General features: G+C 40.6%; 2 protein-coding genes across 3 annotated transcripts in view; both read right to left on the bottom strand.

Annotated features, from left to right (window-relative positions):
• Positions 1 to 247: 247 nt before the first annotated feature.
• Positions 248 to 4,224, bottom strand: tmem30c (transmembrane protein 30C). Its single transcript, XM_067603966.1, has 7 exons — positions 3,627 to 4,224; positions 3,256 to 3,372; positions 2,833 to 2,940; positions 2,539 to 2,629; positions 2,315 to 2,461; positions 2,002 to 2,214; positions 248 to 1,804 (listed from the first exon to the last, which is right to left on the bottom strand). Exons 1-7 carry the CDS (start codon positions 3,822 to 3,824, stop codon positions 1,617 to 1,619), a joined length of 1,062 nt encoding a protein of 353 aa, XP_067460067.1. The 5' UTR covers positions 3,825 to 4,224; the 3' UTR covers positions 248 to 1,616.
• A 126-nt stretch (positions 4,225 to 4,350) lies between these two features.
• cmss1 (cms1 ribosomal small subunit homolog) overlaps positions 4,351 to 17,272 on the bottom strand; it is a 37,114-nt gene continuing 24,192 nt past the window's right edge. Inside the window, exons 2-10 of one of the 2 annotated variants that reach the window (XM_067603967.1) lie at positions 6,327 to 6,463; positions 5,918 to 5,989; positions 5,675 to 5,810; positions 5,523 to 5,582; positions 5,320 to 5,422; positions 5,165 to 5,225; positions 4,989 to 5,076; positions 4,816 to 4,904; positions 4,351 to 4,689 (exon numbers count right to left, since the gene is read on the bottom strand). In XM_067603967.1, coding sequence (XP_067460068.1) covers positions 4,606 to 4,689; positions 4,816 to 4,904; positions 4,989 to 5,076; positions 5,165 to 5,225; positions 5,320 to 5,422; positions 5,523 to 5,582; positions 5,675 to 5,810; positions 5,918 to 5,989; positions 6,327 to 6,463 — 830 coding nt within the window. In that variant the 3' untranslated portion in view covers positions 4,351 to 4,605. The remainder of the gene's footprint in view (positions 4,690 to 4,815; positions 4,905 to 4,988; positions 5,077 to 5,164; positions 5,226 to 5,319; positions 5,423 to 5,522; positions 5,583 to 5,674; positions 5,811 to 5,917; positions 5,990 to 6,326; positions 6,464 to 17,272) is intronic. The other variant, XM_067603968.1, reaches the window with a different exon arrangement.

The following is a 17,272-nucleotide window of genomic DNA, read 5'->3' as shown; positions in this document are numbered from 1 at the left end:
TCTTGTCCTCCTCCTGTGGTACAGACGTGACCAAACACTTGGCGGCAGGAGCGCAGATGGAGGAGAAAAATGGGACGAGCTGCTTTTTAACTTTACAGAACAGCAACCTCGCCTGGAGGAGGGGTTGCTGTGTTGTTCACACAGCTGTACTCCATAACCAAGGCAATCTACATGCAGAGTTGTGGTGCTCCCTGGTCACAGAGGAGTTGTTTATGTGGCTCTCACTGATTGTATATAGAGAAATAAAGATTTTTTAAAAGAAAATGCTTTATTACAATCACCAGCTGTCAAAAGAACACATTCACTGTAAATCCATAGTACAGACACAACTAATCATTGATGGCTTTCTGTGTTCACTTTCTTTGCACATTCATGTAGTGCTGACAATTAGTGACTTCACAATCACACTGTAACTACAGCAATTTACAATTAAATACAGCATTTTTATTTCCTTGACAGAAAAAAGCCTTATCTTAGCACCATCCTCTCCTCGCTGCTATGATCCACAATCATTATTTCATTAGTATCAGTTCTTAAAGGATAGGTTCACAATTTTTAAAGTCTGTCTTAAAATAGTAGTCAGGTGCCCATATGAACACTGGAACAGGTTTACTTGCTGTAATCATTCCTTCTTCAGCACAAAACTGTATTAGTAAAAGTTTAATATGAGGCTGCAGCCATCCAAATGAGCTTAATCCAGTGAATATCTTCCAAAGTAACTGTCTTTTTGTTACTATTCCTCCACAGCAGCTCAGCAAGGACTCCCTGTCTGGGAAAACACTTTTTAGTACAAAATGTCCGAACTTTGGAAGATATCCACTCGATAGTTGTCTAATTTGGATGGCTGCAGCCTCATATTAGTTCAAATAACCTTAACAATACATTTTTGCTCATGACGAGGACTGTTGGAGTGCATTTGGTGGGTATCTTCTAATGGCCAGTATGAACAGGAGGAATGATTAAACTTTCAGTGCTCATATAGGCAGCTGACTATTGATTTAAGACAGACTTGAAAAAAGATGAATCTATCCTTTAAGTAAATAATTTGTTAGGATTTTATATAACATTGTCAAGTATTAGCATGTAAGAACACCAATGGTGAACCAATGCCAGCTGCATTTGCTAACCTCAGTAGTAATTCTGTAATTGGAAACCTTGTCCACAAACACACCTTTATTACATTTGTTGAATTACAGGGTTTCCCATATAGTTTGTTTTCAACATCAAGAGTTTTCAAAGCGTAATTCTGCCACACGAAAAACAGCCTCAACACTTTGATGACTGGATACCAGTAATTGCTATTGTAATTTTTTTTGTACATAAACAAAAAGATGTACATTTAAAAACACAAACATTTATCAAGTAAAATCAAAAAATATTAACACTAACACAACTGGGTGTGCAGAGCAACATCATCACAGTAAAGCCATCACACGAGTCATTTGATCAACATTGATTTTCAACACATGGTATTGTACCAAATGAACTTTTTTTTAAAATCCCTTCTCCTCATCCCGCATTTACTTACATTTGTATGTCAATGTTCTTGTAATCTCTATCTCAGCTGCTTTTGAGTTTTTCCACTCTTTCACTCCTCAGCATCACTTCCTCACTCTTCATTCCTCCATGTTTTTTCCATCCTTTCCAAATTTCCACCAGACCACGGTGAGGGCGACGGCTATCAGCAGGACCAGGCTGCTGGTTACTAGGTAAGCAATGGGCAGGAAATGGTTCTGACCTCCGAACCAGGTCAGTGTGGTCAGCACCACTTCCTTTCTGCCTTGGAAGTACTGCACAGGGAAGTCTGGAAGGGCAGAGGTCAAGGCTGAAAATAGGCGATCACTAAGAGAAGCTCAATGGTCTTAAAATAAACGCTAAGGCTGTGGAAACAAATGCTCACAATGGGACACGTGTTAAGTATGTTTCACTTTCCTGTAGAGGCACCTACTTAAAACCTGCACCAACATTCCCATTACATCTGTGACAGCAGTGGAAGGATACTGTAGGATATATCGATGCTGTAATTCCCTGCTGGTAGCCCCTTAGTGAACGGCTTGTTGGCTCGGTACAAAACCCCGTAGAGCTTCTTGAAGTTGGGGAAGGCTGCCTCTCTCATCCAAATGATCAGGTCATCATTGATGAAGCCGTTGTTGGTTGGGTCGTGGGGATCAAGATCATACACAGGTTTATGCCAGTACAGTGGCTGTGCTGTGCCTGTGGGGCGATCACACATCAGACATGGTGAGTAATTTAAACATTGCAGAACAGGCAAGAAGCTGAAATTCTGTGTTTGATCAAGGACATTTCTATGTACCTTTAAACACTTCAGCCAGAGTCAAGTTGTCGATCTGTGGGTTCCGGTACTTGACGTTTTTGTCTGTGTACCAGGTGATGCCCCTCCGTAACAGACGGACCTTGACTGGAGAACCGTTGGAGCCATGGTAGTTGAATGTGAAGGAATCTGGGAGAACACATAAGAGTCAAGAAGGAAAATGGAGGATGGATGCGACACTGAAGTGTATTATGAGTAGTGCTTACCATTGAAGATACTGTTGGCCACAGCACCGCAGGGAGCAATGGGAAGTCCATCTTTGTTTCTTATAAATGGCTCGCAGTATGAGCTGGGGTTCTAGTCAGGGAGCAAGGTTTATGAAGACACCCAGAGACATTATTTAACAATGTTTAAACAGCAGTGTATAAAATATTTCACATTCAAACAAGCTTCTTTCATGGAGATGAATGTGTATTTGTTGCAGTATTTGCAGCTGTCAGCAAGTAAAGTTTCCTTACGATGGTATTCTGAAAATTAATACAAAAGTTTTGTGGAGCTACCTTTAAGTTTTGCTTCCTGCCAACCATCTGTCCATCATCTCTGGAGTCCATGTATCTGCGGAGGTTCTGGTGGAAGTTTTGCAAGCCGTAATAGAAAAAGACATCTCCCTGGGAGCAGTCAGGATGCAGATCATCAGCATATGTGTGCAAACAGAGATGCAAGGCTGAATTCTATGTCTGACTCGCTTGCTTGAGCATAAAAAGTTCATTTTCTGACCTTGGAATATAGCAGTTTGACAAAATAATCTCAATTCAAGGTACATTTACAAGATTCTACAGCTTTTAATCATACTTGGGTCTCATGTTAGTTGGACTGTCTATGACAAACCATCAGAAACTGTGAGATGCGGTTGAAAGATCTGGAAAAAGCTACAATTATTTTGTCAAACTGACTGGATATGTTTGTCAAACTCAGACTATTACCTTGAAGGCTTTCTCAACAGCGAACACCACCTTGCAATTGCAGCCCTGTGCTGCAATGCTCACATTTTTAAGCTTTTTAAAGCATATATCACACGTCCCGGCCTGCGTGTAGTCCAGCTGAGAGGACAGGAGACAGTTAATTAATGAACAGAATAAATGGAGAATAAACTGTTCCTGTTTACCATAATTCAAAACATAACCTTGGATCTGTACTCTCTTTGTCACTCCCTTTTTTATTGCACACAAGGGCATTCGCTCTCTTCCTCTCCCTCTCTTTCAAACACACACTTTGTCTATTTTGTATTAGAATACTTCCTCTAGTCAAAAAACTACTAAATAAGCAAAGGCAATTCTCAAAAACACAATCTCACCTTTATTTCCTGTATGCTCTGCACGGTAAGAAGAAGCCATACTCCCAGCAGCATACATATCAAAGCCATAATGTAGAAGAAGGGCAGCACAGTGTTAGCTGTTAGCATGGGAGACCAGGCAGGGAGCCTCTGCTGTTTGAAAGCCGAGTTGTCTGGCCTCCGAGCCAAGGGCCCAGACTTAGCCTTCACTCTGCCCATGAGGAGAACCTTCAGCTGGGGATAGACGAGGAAACTGGAGATCCAACAAGTGTGTATGCGAAGGCGCTGCTCTCTTCCTGTTCTTTGCTTAAGTGTTATCTCTACTCTCACACTCGCACAACTCTGCCTGCCAAGAGATTTTCCCAGCAGGCATTGCAGGGCGTTGAGACCGTAGGGGCCTGTTATTCATTAACCACAATCCTTTACTTAACTACCTCTTTCTGTTTTGTGTTACTTCCATTTTCTTTGTGATTTTTTTTTTTTTTTTCACTGCTTCCTTCCATCAAGGCAAACAGGTTCCTGTTTATTTGCATCAAAGTTAAACAGAAGACTATTTTATATTTTTATTCTATTTTGCTGTGGGAGATTATCTGTTGGTTTTGCACCCCTTAGTGCTGCTTTAAAATGTTTTATCAAAGGATGTTATGATAAATGGGGCTTCCTAGTGGGCGAGTAAACTCATGACCTCACATTCTCAGTGGGAGAGACTGCCCAAGGTCAGAGTAAACAAACAGAAGGATGCCGGTTTCATTCAGAGTCCGTTTATTCAATCCATCACACTGGGACATCGTGTTGGACTACAAGAGCGAACAAACAACATCACCCATTTGACACGGCCTCTGAAAATAGTAAAAGCACAGTGCAGGTTTCACACTGACACAAAAGGGAAAACAAACAGGAAGAGGCCCCTTGGCCTGTTGTGGAGGAACATCAGTAAGACACTTTGAACATGAAGTTGTGGTGCACATTATCAGCACATGGTGAAGTTTACAATGTGCAGTTAAAATAGTCCAATTTTGACTTTGTCTTCTTTACAGCCATTGAGGATACCGCTCTCCAGCAGCTTAAAAAAGTCCACTTTGATCTGAAATATACATGCAGGAATGTCAAATATCAAATTAAAAAAAATCAAATATTTAATAGAGTAATGCAGTGAGATTAGTCAAAACAAGCCAATCATATTTCATCCCAGCAGGGGGCAGCAGCTCACCTCAGGTATGTCCACCATCCTCCTGAGCTTCTGGTCCCTCCAGTTCCAGTCCAGAACCAGGTAACGCAACGCCTGCAAGTTCAAACCATCTGGGGGGAGAGGGGGGGGGGTCTAAATTTCCACAGTATAAAAAGGCTTTAAAAGCTTTGAGGGTAAACAGTGTCCACACCTACCTTTCTCAATAAGAGCACTGATCCTGCTGGGTGTCCCGACTCCGATGTGGGTGACGCCTTTCTGCAGCAGCTTCACCTGCTCCTCGATCTGTGAAGACACAAACAGATAATGTTGTCCTGACATAACTACACAATCCACATGCATTGTGATGAGTAACTGTCTTTTTCTCTATTACCTTGATGTGTTTCGCAAAAAGCTTTATTGCTTTGGCTTCACCCTTGAAGGTTGTCAGCTGCCTGGGTGTAACACAACAACAATAACATTCCTGTTAATCAGATGCAAAAGTTGTAATGCAGGAAAATAAACAAACATCACAGATCATTTGCTTACTTGATGAGCTCAATGGTTCGGAGAGCCGAGCTACAGACGATGAGCATTACCACAGAACTCTTTTCTGCATGCTGCTTTTGAATCTTCGACCATTTGGGGCAAACTAAACATAAAAGGAAAAAGACGATAAAAGTGAAACCCGTGTGTCCAAAAGTAAACAATTAATATAAGATTTACTAAACTAGATTTAGAACACTGCTCACTCTGTTTCAGGTACGAGGAGAGGCTGTGTGTCAGGTCATTACTGGACAGGAAACAGGAGTCTGGAAGATGAGGGACAGCAGACAGTGACCTTGATGAATCGACAGATCAGCAGATATTGACTGAACGTTAAAGCGGACTCGTCTTGACTCACCATGCAATTTGAGCTCCTCCTGCTCGATAACAGAGCGCTTGTCTGAGAAGTACTGCGCAACCAGCTTCTGTAGGTCTGTTGGACAACCTGGTTTTGGCTCTGAGGAGGCCAAAACATCTGTAATCGTCTTCTTCTTCTGGAAAACAAACCGGACTTTCATATCCACTGACAGCACTGAACGACTGTCTGTGCAACAATAACTGTTTCCAACAGCAGGTGTCGCCACCGAGTCCACACACTCACCTTCCTCTTTCTTTTGGGTTTAGCTGACTTTTCATCCTCTGTCTCTTTCTTCTGAGGAATTATAACCTCTTTCTGTGACAACAATACATGCAGAAAACACAAACCATTATAAAATACTTCTATATGATGAATAATCTTCAGAGGTAAAAAGTGGAGATCTGATCCATTATTTCAGCAATGTGTATTTTAAGGGATTTTACTATGTATTACTTACTGCGTAATCAATATACAACAAAAAGTCCAGTGCATCACATTGTTATATTTAGGGCTGATTGATTTTGCTGCTCATTACCTATTTGATCATTTTTTGATATGTGGTCAGTGTAACAGCATACCATCCTTACAACTGCAGCACAGTGGGTTTGAATGAAAAGGTTTTGTAATTAAGAGGTAACAGGTAACATTATACCTGTTCATTCTTTTTCTTCTTCTTGGCCTTCACCGTTTTTTCTGCTATCCTCTTCCTCTTCTCTGGTTTTGTCTGTGTGTTTGGTTTCTCTGTTGGACGTTTCTCTTGTTCCGTCTCCTCTTCCACTTCAGACGCATCTAAAAAAAAAAAAAAAAAAAGGAGGTAGAAGTTTCATCAGTACAATTCTGGATTTACTTGCATCTGGTAGTAGTGCAAGAAGAATAAACTGAGAAAAGTAGAGATACACAAATGTTACCTGAGATAACAACAATGCAACAGTCCTCCAGCTAAGCATATGGTTATATTTAGCCTCTCTGTTGCTACCACTTCTCAGTGCATATGTCTTATCTTACGCTATGAGGCCACGCTCAGAACTCTTGGCATATCTGCACGCTTGTTCAAAATACTTGAGCTTTAAAAATGAATGCCAGACGGTTTTATTGCACTGTCCTTCCTGAATGTCCACTTTTAAAATACTTCGCAGTTCTCTCTGTGGACCTTTAGTTTCAAAAGAACAGTGCGGTTGACGTTGCCTCTTCATCTTGTTCAGTGTTTGGAGCTCTAAGGGTTGAAATTTCAAGCATACAGCACTTATTGCCAAATCCCAATCAGTAGCAACAAATCATTAACCACTAATGGAAGACAAATGATGTGACATCACTGATTAGGTTAAGTGTTGAATTGATCTTTTTAAGCCTCAACACAACTGCCAGAAGTTGCATGATGAGTTTACATCATATTGTTAAAACCATAATTTCAAGCAACAAAGTCAGAAAAATCATTCATGTCAGCCTTAAACTTATAACTCAGAGTCGACAGAAAACAAGAATTTAATCAATGATATCTCCCATTTGATGAAGGAACTACAGAAGTGTCAACGGTTTACAAAATGGCTGCAAAGCCAATAGCACAAGTATATAAAAATAACAGTAATACAATTACCCCAGTTATTTAAAAGGGGCGATATACAGATTGTTTGTATCTGGTTTCACTCGTTGACAAACTGCTCCATAGATGTAACACTGCAAAAGTAGCTAATTTAGGCTATTTAAATAATGCGACTTCTGACTAGCAGAACAGCAGATTTTCTTGTTCTTCCGATTTTGCACAATGTGCACACAGCATAATTTCCAAGCGAGTATTATATTGAGGAAACAAAACAAAACAATAAATAATAATTTTGACTCCATTATACCTACGAGTGCTCAGTATAACACAGTGACAAGCAACACTTGAACATGTCTCTGACCTGCCACACTGGGTAGCTGTTCAACGCCAGGAGCTCACCCAAAACATACACCACACATTAACCATCTAACACCTGACCCCGGATTTCCTGCTTTATCCTCTTATTTCCCATCTCGCTATCGATTCATCCCATCCAATCTTTTTTTAATCACACCATCCTTCCGTTTTCCTTCTCTACCACTTCCTCGGGGCTATTATAATCTAGGACCACATAAAACAAAAGACAGTGTGATGGATTGATGCCTGGTAGGTCTTTTGCTTTCAGTCATTCCACAGCTGCACCCCTCCCTTTTCACTGCTTCACTTCGTCCCTTACTGCTAGACTTTCATCTTTATCCTACTCATTACAGTCATCTATCCAGGCATGCACTCTTCCTGCTGAAAGACCACCCCCACTATTGATGTATCAAACCAGCCATTCCTCACTCTCTCTCTCTCTCCTGGTACTCCCACTCTCATTCTAGACTGGGAAGAGTGGAGTGTGAAGTGAGGTTATATTGGTGCCAAAGACCAAGGAAACAAGAACGAAGTGAAAAAGGAAGACAAATGACAGAGGTAAGGACTTCAAGCAATGATATTGGAGATAAATGGATCATAATCAAAGCAAAGCCCAGCCCTTTATGATCAGTGAGTGGTCCACCTGTCCTGCAGCAGGTAAGGTTTTTCCCTGCCAGTACTGGTATTTGCCAGTGTGATCTCTTAGGCTTGTGTTTACCAATGAAGATGGGAGCTTTAGAACAGTGTGCTATTATTGTGGATGTAGCTTTGAGTGTGAAAGGAATATTTATGGTAAACATTTTACAGCGAGTGCCCTTTAATTTTGGTATGATCAGTAAGGAAAAGTGTTTAGCTTGTGAGAACAAATCTTAAAATTTGTACACTTTTCTAATGCGATTTACACGCGCTACAGGCTCAATTTATGTGCTTGAGTGGACAACACAAAATTCAATCACCTGACATTGCTGTTCTGTGTTAAATTAGCCGTGAAATACTGTGCTCTACAATAAGCCTGCGGGTCCAGAAGTTAACCAAACCCAGGCTTCAGATGAGTAGAGTGTGCTGACAGGGCAGCTACACCAATGTTAAAGCCCCTTTCCACTCAGAGATAAGTCTTCTTATTGTTACTTCACTTGGATGTTTGGCCTTCACTGTGCAGAATGATATATGTGTATAGTTTAACACTCAAAGGCTGTTTTCACATTCATCTGCATACGTTTCCATTCACCTCTATTGTACTGGAAAGAGAAAATTCAGACGTGTCTCAAAATCTGGGCAAATTAAACTACCTGCATGGATAGGTGAGACTAGAGGTAAATGAGGAAATATGTTTTTTTGTGATTTGGGTGAACCTAACATTTAAACAGACTGACGTGGTGGGCGAGGTAGTATCACAAAGTGAATGATCCTATCATTAGCATATGTAAAAATGCTTGCGACTTTAGTATATATACTGGCTTCCAATCAGTTGACTTGCATTACAATGTGTGCCATCTGTACTTTATCATAACAGTGACATGGGGTGTACCTAATTATATATATTTCTGTTTGACCAATATTGCATTTAAAACATATCATTTTTTGTGTTTAAGGATAGATTCAATACAAGATAAGAGAACACTGCAGTTTCTGATAGTCGAAGGTTAGAAGAAACAGTTTGCGGTTGTTGTGGTTTCATTCATTTTGTACATTCTGTCCAAGCACAATATTTACAAGGGGAGCTCTAAAGTTATATGGCCTTGAGGGCCACACTTACATGCAGTCATCAAATAGGCCTTTTTCACAACACTTATCATAGTAGGAAAGGCACAGGTGTTAGTAATAACATTAACAATGGCTCCGCTCTATTCAAGTGTCCTAGTAAGCTGTGACAGTGAGCCAGCATGAACAATACCAGGACCCTGAAACTGAAGCAGCTGAATGGAATTCAGCCACCATTCATTTTATTATTTATACCTGTGCTTTTCCTATTGTGACTACTGTAATTAGCATCTGCCTTACTAAAGCCTCAAATGCATGGTGAGGCACAGACCACTGATCGACTGTGCAGAAGGTGAGCCTCTCATGACAAACAAACTGAGCTTTTAGAATGAGCTAGTCATTAACCTGCATGTTTACGGGCACCAAATAATGGTAAATGTGGTGTAAACAGTCCAACATAATGCACATGCAGGTGGGTGACAAGGCAAGAAAAGGGAAAAACCAACATTAAGTAACTTAGTAAGGTATTGTGCCACCATGGTTCCTCAATGCATCTTGGGGTAGATTCTACAAGTCTCCTAACTCTACTGGAGGAATAACCCCAATTCTTCCAAAATATATTCCCTCTTTTAAATGTTTTGATGACAGTGGTGAAGAGTGCTGCATAACATGGTGCCTGTGAAGGCCATAGCATATGACTCACATTGTTGTCATACTTATCAGACCTTTGAGTGACCCCTTGTGCCCTGTGGATGAGGCATTGTCATGTTTGGAGAGAGCATTCCCAACAGGACCGAACTGTGTGATTATAAGATAAATGTGATTACTCAGTATAACTTTGTATTAATTTGTAGTGACACTTTCCACCAATGGGACGAGTGGACCTAAATCATTTCAGGACAATGCCTCCAACAGCATAACAGAGGCACCAGTCATCCTCACATTGTTGGTTAAGCATTCAAGCTTTTTCCCCCACATCTCTCTAGACCTGTCGATTTATTATTTATTTTTGCACTACTGAACTCTCAAATCTCCATCTATGCCCCAACAACAAATTCTTTTGAGTCACTTTTCCTCTTGACATTTTAAATCAGAATTGAGGTCAACTGGGCTAGCGAAGCATTTTTATAAATGTCACAGAACATGAAAGGATGTTGTATCATGCAGTACACCTATGGATGCATCTGCATTTGGTATGTTTCTACACTTTAATTTCTTTCTCTTGCATGATAGCATTGGATTGGACAGGTAGTTAAGTGAGAGGGCAAGAAAATCTCTCTTCAGTATTTTGTATTACTTCCTGCATAATATTGCATTTACAGATTGTTGCCGAAAGCAATACCTAAGGCAATATAAAAATTAATAGATTATTTATCGGAAGGGGGCTCTAGCAGTTCTTACAATCAGGCAGTAAAGAAAAGAACTGACAAAATGGTGAACGAATGGAAGGTGTGATAAAGATGACAAAGGCTAACTCAATTCATACCATATAAATAAAAGAGTAGTGAGGAAACAAAGCTACTGTAAGACTAGTGTCCCCTAACCCTTACCCCCAATATCCTCCAAACCACAATCGCTCCAGATGGTGGGGTCAGGAGATGAATACAAGGTAATAAGCCTACAGCTCAGATAACCATAGATCAATGAAAGTCAATGGCAGTGGGGAGGGCTCAGATGCAGGAAAATGGAGCTGCCTGGTTTAATGGGCAATCAATACTGACTGGTTTTAATGGATGGTCAATGGTGCTGACTGGACGTAATGAGGATCAATCGACTGGTTACAGGAAACTGTTGATTGTTTCGGTTCCAGGCAAATAGCACTCAGATTTGGATAGTTTTAAAGGGTGACATGTTTGTTTATGTATGCTGGCACTGTGCCTACACAACTTGCTTAAAACTATGTCGGCCATGACCTTTGGAAAAGCGCTTAATCACCAGCACAGTTTACACTATTAGTCTGATTACAGATACCATTTTGGCCTGTGCAGACAGATAAGACAAACTAATTAAACCTTTTATCCTCCTGCAACCTAAACACATCCTATTATATACAGGCATGACCACCCCCAGCCCCCCAATGCTCACGCAACCTGCTTGAGGCAGATATTGTGCGGCATTTATGTTGTTAGATTGGTGCTTCTGTAACAAACAATGTGATATTTTCTGTGAAAACAATTCCCCGGTTGTTTCAACAATCAATAACTCATCTCAAGACATGTACCAATTGCCTGATCTTGGGAGGGTTGGGAGAAGAGGTGTGTGGGTGTAGCAGTTATTGGGTTTGGAGGCATGCAGCTTCCTCTTTAAAGCCTCAATTGAGTATGTGTTATTGTTAAATCAATGGGGACTTTAGGCTGCATGCACAAATTTAACAAGCAGGCTATAGTGGAGTGACTCTCTGGGAGAAAAGAATACCACTCTGGATACAAATTCAGTTGTTCAACCCATTATTTCCATTGTCCAAATATTTTGACTTTGTATTCAATTACTTGTTGCCCTGTTTGTTGTTGGAAGACTAATCCAGGAACAGATCTTGTAGACTGGCTAATTGGAGTTGAAGTAAAAGATTTACAAGCTTGCCAAGTAAAGGATAGGGGTAGGTGTTGTAATTGTTATTTGGCTGTCCTTGCTCCTGTTAGGGCTTGTTAGGCTGTAAGTCTCATAACTTAGACACAAGAAAGTGCAGGGATAGAACATCACCAGCAGGAGGGGCATTGGATGCACAATAAGACCAACAGCTTTGCTCACTGACAGTACAGACAACCATGTTTTGGACACTCAAAGCTAGACAGACTGCACAACACCTGTGACACATGTGGTGTACTTTTAAAAATGAGCTTGGGCGCACACACAGAAAGCAGACTCAACCTTTACTCATTTATGAAATCTGAATCAATAAACCAAACGCATTTCTTGCTCTAAAACAATGCACATTCCTCCTCTCTATTACAAACCAAGAGTCTGGTTTATAAAAGGATCTGTGATCTGAGTCAGTCACAGAAGAGTGGTCAGTAATAGCAAAACTAAACTGTCTTGTCTCAGTGACACTCCCGACGTCCACGTGTTTCAGTTTAGCCAATCATGCCTGGCTTGTGCTTCTGATGATGTCACGTAGAAAGTGCTAATCAGACACACTCGGTTATGTAAATAACCCAAAGCTTTTAAGCTTCCACAAGAACCAAAGGAGGAAACCCTTTTCTAACTTTAGCATGCCTTGACAGCACATTGCAACTTATGCAACGTTGGTACTGTAGTTGGCCCCAAAACATTTATAGCTGCCAAACTTTACCTTAAATAACTGGACTCTTGACTCCACTTTTCCTGTTAACATGACTGCAGCTCTGCTTTCCTCCCACTTTTGTTTTTATCTACGGATCTATTCCTAATCTTTACATCTGCCCCTGCTCTCTTCTAAATCCTCCAGTGGCAGGTATCATATGGATGATATTTGTAATACTGTTCTCATCTTTCGTTCTCTATCAATCAACAGCACAAGACTCTGATGCAATACATGTGGAATCTAGCATCTAAAGTCAGAGTGAGGGGAATGTATGTAAATGTATGTGTTAGAGAGAGAGTGTGTGTGTGTGTGTGTGTGCATGTACAAGCACATCCACGAACACCCATGCACACAAAATGGCAAATGGTAGAATTTCACATCTTCATTCTTCAATGAACAACCTTCTGTGGAGGAAGTCTTGATGAACAAAAATAACTTCTGGAGGACGCAGTTTACATCAGAGCACAACAATGTAGACCATATTTCATTACATCACTGCCTGCCTAATAGTCATTGTTTGGCTTTCCACATTTACGGTTACCATGTAGCGTACCTTAGTTACAGCAGAAAATGTCCCTGCTACATGCAAGAAATTCACATTTGTAAAACCATATTTCAAGAGCATTTTGTAGTTCCCTTATTTCTCCTTCACTCAAAGATTATGTATGTGTTACCAAATGCAATATCATATAGTATATCATACATCTACTAGAATTATAGAATTACAGCAGAACTATCATTAGATTAATGATAAAACTAATTCATTATACTGAGTCAACATGGAAAATCTACTCTAAACTGCAGTAAATGCCAAGGCAATGAAAATTCAATAGTTTCCCTTCTCAAACAGCACTTATAGTCATTAGGGAGAGTAGTTATAACAATGGCAGTGAAGGCAGTTGATTGTCATCTAATACACTCCGTCTTTGTGCTAACGTTATCTTCAGTGTATAAAGCATTTAGAGCAGCCTTACCACACTCACAGTCATAAAAAAACAACAGTGGTTCATTTCTGGTAAAAAAAAAAAAAAAAAAAAAAAAGCAAAAACATTTATAGGCTCTCCCTTGCTCTGTTGCTGGCTTGCTTACTGTGTAATTTCTCTGTAACAACACTCTTACCAGCCATGCTTGCAGTATTGTGCTCCTGCCAAAACATACATCAGCCATACAGAATGCAAATTACAGAGTGCTGTGCCAACTTGACCCTAGAAACTGGAGGCCAAAGAGGACTCCAGGGCACAGACTGAACCAGCCTGTCATGACAGGTGGATATAATCTGCTCATGGGAGATGAATAGCTAGAGCAGGGGTCTCAAACTTAAATTACCTGGGGGTCACTGGCGATGCTGTTTATTTCAAAGGGGAAAGAAGGCTCATTAGAGAAAATACTGTTTTTTCCAACAATGAATTTCTATCACTGTATACACTCTAAAAGGTTTCTTGTCCTCTTCTCTCCTTTGTAGCTAGCAGGCTGCTCCATATGTTTAGTAGAATAATGCTGCTTGAGATATTCCTTGAGAATGCCAGCTTCCTCTATGCAGATGACACAGAAATCAGTCACACTGAACTTAAATTAGAAAAACACATACAAAAACAAAAGACATTTTAGTGTCAGACCTTTTAGTGTCAAGTGTCCCACAGTAAATCAGAGTAAATGTGAAATAAAATGTTTATGCTTACAAATTAAAAAGGTACCGTGTGGAGTTGTAAACAAAGTTTCTGTTTACATTCACTGTTTCTCACCAAAATGCTTTATGTGAATTCTTGAGGCCTAATAAACATGTTCAATGCATTTTCCTCATCATAAAACTTTTGCTGAGCCCATTTTTGAAAGGATCTTTTAAATCTACATTGTTACATGCTTGTTAGCAGTTTTCTTCTTACTTCCCTTTGTTGGCATAATGCTAAATTTCATAGTCTGTTCCAAACACTAACTATCAATCAGCATTAAACCTTTGGCATAACTACATATCATGTTACCAATTGCACATATGCATATATGTATGTACTTGTGAACATGCATGTGATTCTGACAACACCAGTACCCAGTTTTAAAAAATATTGCTCCATAGTCCTAAAAGACAGGGGAAAATAACAATGGGAAAACTGTATTGCTGGATTTTGCAATAAGCTCTAAAAATAGGAGGCCAGTAATCTTTTTGAGACTCTTGGACTAGAGACAATCTGAAATAAGGTACAGACAGGGCCACTCAGTGTTATATTGATAATTGAATATAAGGGTGACACACCTAGGTTTGATTACAGAGCTGGTTTGAAAATGTGAAGGAGCAGGTTTAACAAACCATAAGCCACAACCATACTGTTAAAATACCACCTGTGTGCATATGTGGACCATGTGTGGCATGTGTAGACCAGAGCACAGTGAGTGAGATAAGTTTTTGGAAGTGTTAATGGTTTATTCTGAGGGCAGCCAGTGCCCTTTAGAATAGACAGGTGCAGGCAGGAGGGATGCAGGCATGCAGCCCTGGGTGGTGTTCAGATAAATAAACAGGGGCGGCGTGCCACATGTGCAGCTGCCAACCTGCCTGCCAGCGGACAGTCCTCAGTGAGGCAACCCTGGCAACCTTTATTAAGGCCGACTCTGTCTCTGAGCCAGAACTCAAGTTTAGAGGAATTACATTGCCTGGCATTGTTTAGGTGTGTGCTTGGACATCACTATGCATGTGCTTGTCTAGACGTGGTGAGCACACTAAAGAAAGAACACAGTCTGACTTGTCTCATCTGTATGTGTGTGTGTGTGTGAGAGAGTAAAAATTGTGAGGTGGTCAGACCCCATCAGCATTAGTCAGCTGGAGGCCAAGGACAGGGAAACAGCAGCACGTGTCATGGCTTGACTGCTCTCATTAACAGCACCGTCAGATGGGCAGAGAAAAGAAATATATGCTCAAGGAAAACACACCCCAAGGCCACCACTGAGTAACTCTAATCAGCTCTGCTACATGTCTTATCTGATCTGTAGCAACCCGATGCTACACCTATTCAATCTGACTGATGAAGGTCCTCCTTAGTCCGAAACCTCAACCATTTCCTTTCTTTGACTCTTGGCTGCTGGACAATGAATATAAAATGAAAAGAAGATATGATCATTTTGAGTTCATGTGGTGAAGTGTGCTGGGGAACGGTCTCAGGTTTGTGAATGATTCTTGAGTAAGTCTTGATAGTTTAAAGGGACCTAATGAAAACTCCCCAGCAATTGTGTTAAGAGCTTTCATCATCCCTTCCTGTCGCTGCAAACAAGTGGTGCAAAGGAACGTAGGGACAGCAAAGACAGCTTCATCTGTCTTCCTGATTGATACAGAGAGGGTATCAAGAGAAAGGGAGGGAGGTTGAAAAGGGAACATCACTCTTTCTTTCCACACAGACGCCGACAGAAAAAACCCAGTATGCAGACACAATCTACTGACTAAGCCAACACTCTCTCAAGGATTCACACTATAGTGTGGAACTAGCTAAAGGGCTCGCTTTCTGCTTGGTCTTTCCTGCACAATGTTTGTCCCTTATGTACATGTATTAATCTTGTTTAGAGAGACTCAAGGTTGCTCTAAGGACATGATGAATACAAGCATATACTGTCTGCATGTGGTATTTGCACTTGTGCAAGAGAAAGAATGACTGAGAAAAATAGAGAGTGGGAGACAGAGAAAAAGAGACTGAATGCTTTCCTCTTCAGTACTGTAATAACATTTCTATCAAGCACTGTAAAATGGCCTGAGGAGCCCTTCATCACTAGTTTAAAGGGGACATGTCATGCTTTTTGTGATTTTTTTTTTGTTTTATGCTGTTATGTCGGATGACTATGTTAAACATGGTCAAAGTTCCAAAATGTGACCTGAACATATAGAAATGTTCTCTGAAAGTCAAAAGCCCAGACTTCAACCAGCTCTGAGTGCTTTGTTTGTCTACTTCCTCCTTGTGATGACATCAGATTGTTTGCACATGCCCACACACGGTCGTCTGTTCCATAGTCTTTGTTGCTAAGTTTGTTCCATGGGTTGTTTATGTGTTCACTTGCATACTTCGGAACGGATTTCAGTTCAAACATGTAAAGATGTATTTGAGATGTTTCCAAATCTTAATACTACCGTTTGTTGACGTAGCCTCTGGTGCCACCGTAAATTGGCCGAGACGCAGCTTCCAGAAGCTGACCAATCACAACCCAGTGGGCTCACTGTGAGGGGGGCCTTAAAAAGACAGCAGCTAAAATGGCCTGTTTCAGAGAGAAGCTGAACTATGGGGCTGCATAAAGGACTGGTATTAGGGATGCATCAATTCAATACTGATATCGGATCCAATACTGAATCAAATAGCTATATGGGTGACAATGGGGTTGATCTCGTCTGATCTATTATCTAGAAAGGAAGACACACTGGTGGGGCCTGTGGTGCCATTAGATGAGTTTCTGTCGCCGAAGCCAGGTTACTGCTGTTGTTTCAGCATTGTGAAGCACAAGGCTTAATAGACCATATAAAGTGTACACTAACTTATAACCCTATGTGAAGTTGTTTTGGACGCTATCTCTAGTAAATAGCAGCTTTCCCAGAGAAGCCGGTGTAGCCTCAATAAGACCGGCTATTGAAGTTAATCTTGCTAAGAGAAAACCAGTTGTGTGTGGCCTAAAATGTAACGGCAAAATACCTCCGCTGATTAAATCAAATGCAACATAAAACTTAAAAAAAAACCAAACCCTGACTATGTACTTT

This window comes from Thunnus thynnus, chromosome 11 (assembly GCF_963924715.1).
Source record: "Thunnus thynnus chromosome 11, fThuThy2.1, whole genome shotgun sequence".
Classification (NCBI taxonomy): Eukaryota; Metazoa; Chordata; class Actinopteri; order Scombriformes; family Scombridae; genus Thunnus; species Thunnus thynnus.
This window is presented reverse-complemented; position numbering and strand designations above follow the sequence as displayed.

What these genes read in the sequence shown, in the direction of transcription:
- tmem30c (XM_067603966.1), bottom strand. Translation starts at nt 3,824, where the DNA reads ATGGGCAGAGTGAAGGCTAAGTCTGGGCCCTTGGCTCGGAGGCCAGAC. An exon ending in CTGTTGAGAAAGCCTTCAAG is followed by an intron (nt 2,941 to 3,255) that starts GTAATAGTCTGA and finishes GACTGCTCCCAG; the next exon opens with GGAGATGTCTTTTTCTATTA. An exon ending in GGCCAACAGTATCTTCAATG is followed by an intron (nt 2,462 to 2,538) that starts GTAAGCACTACT and finishes GTGTTCTCCCAG; the next exon opens with ATTCCTTCACATTCAACTAC.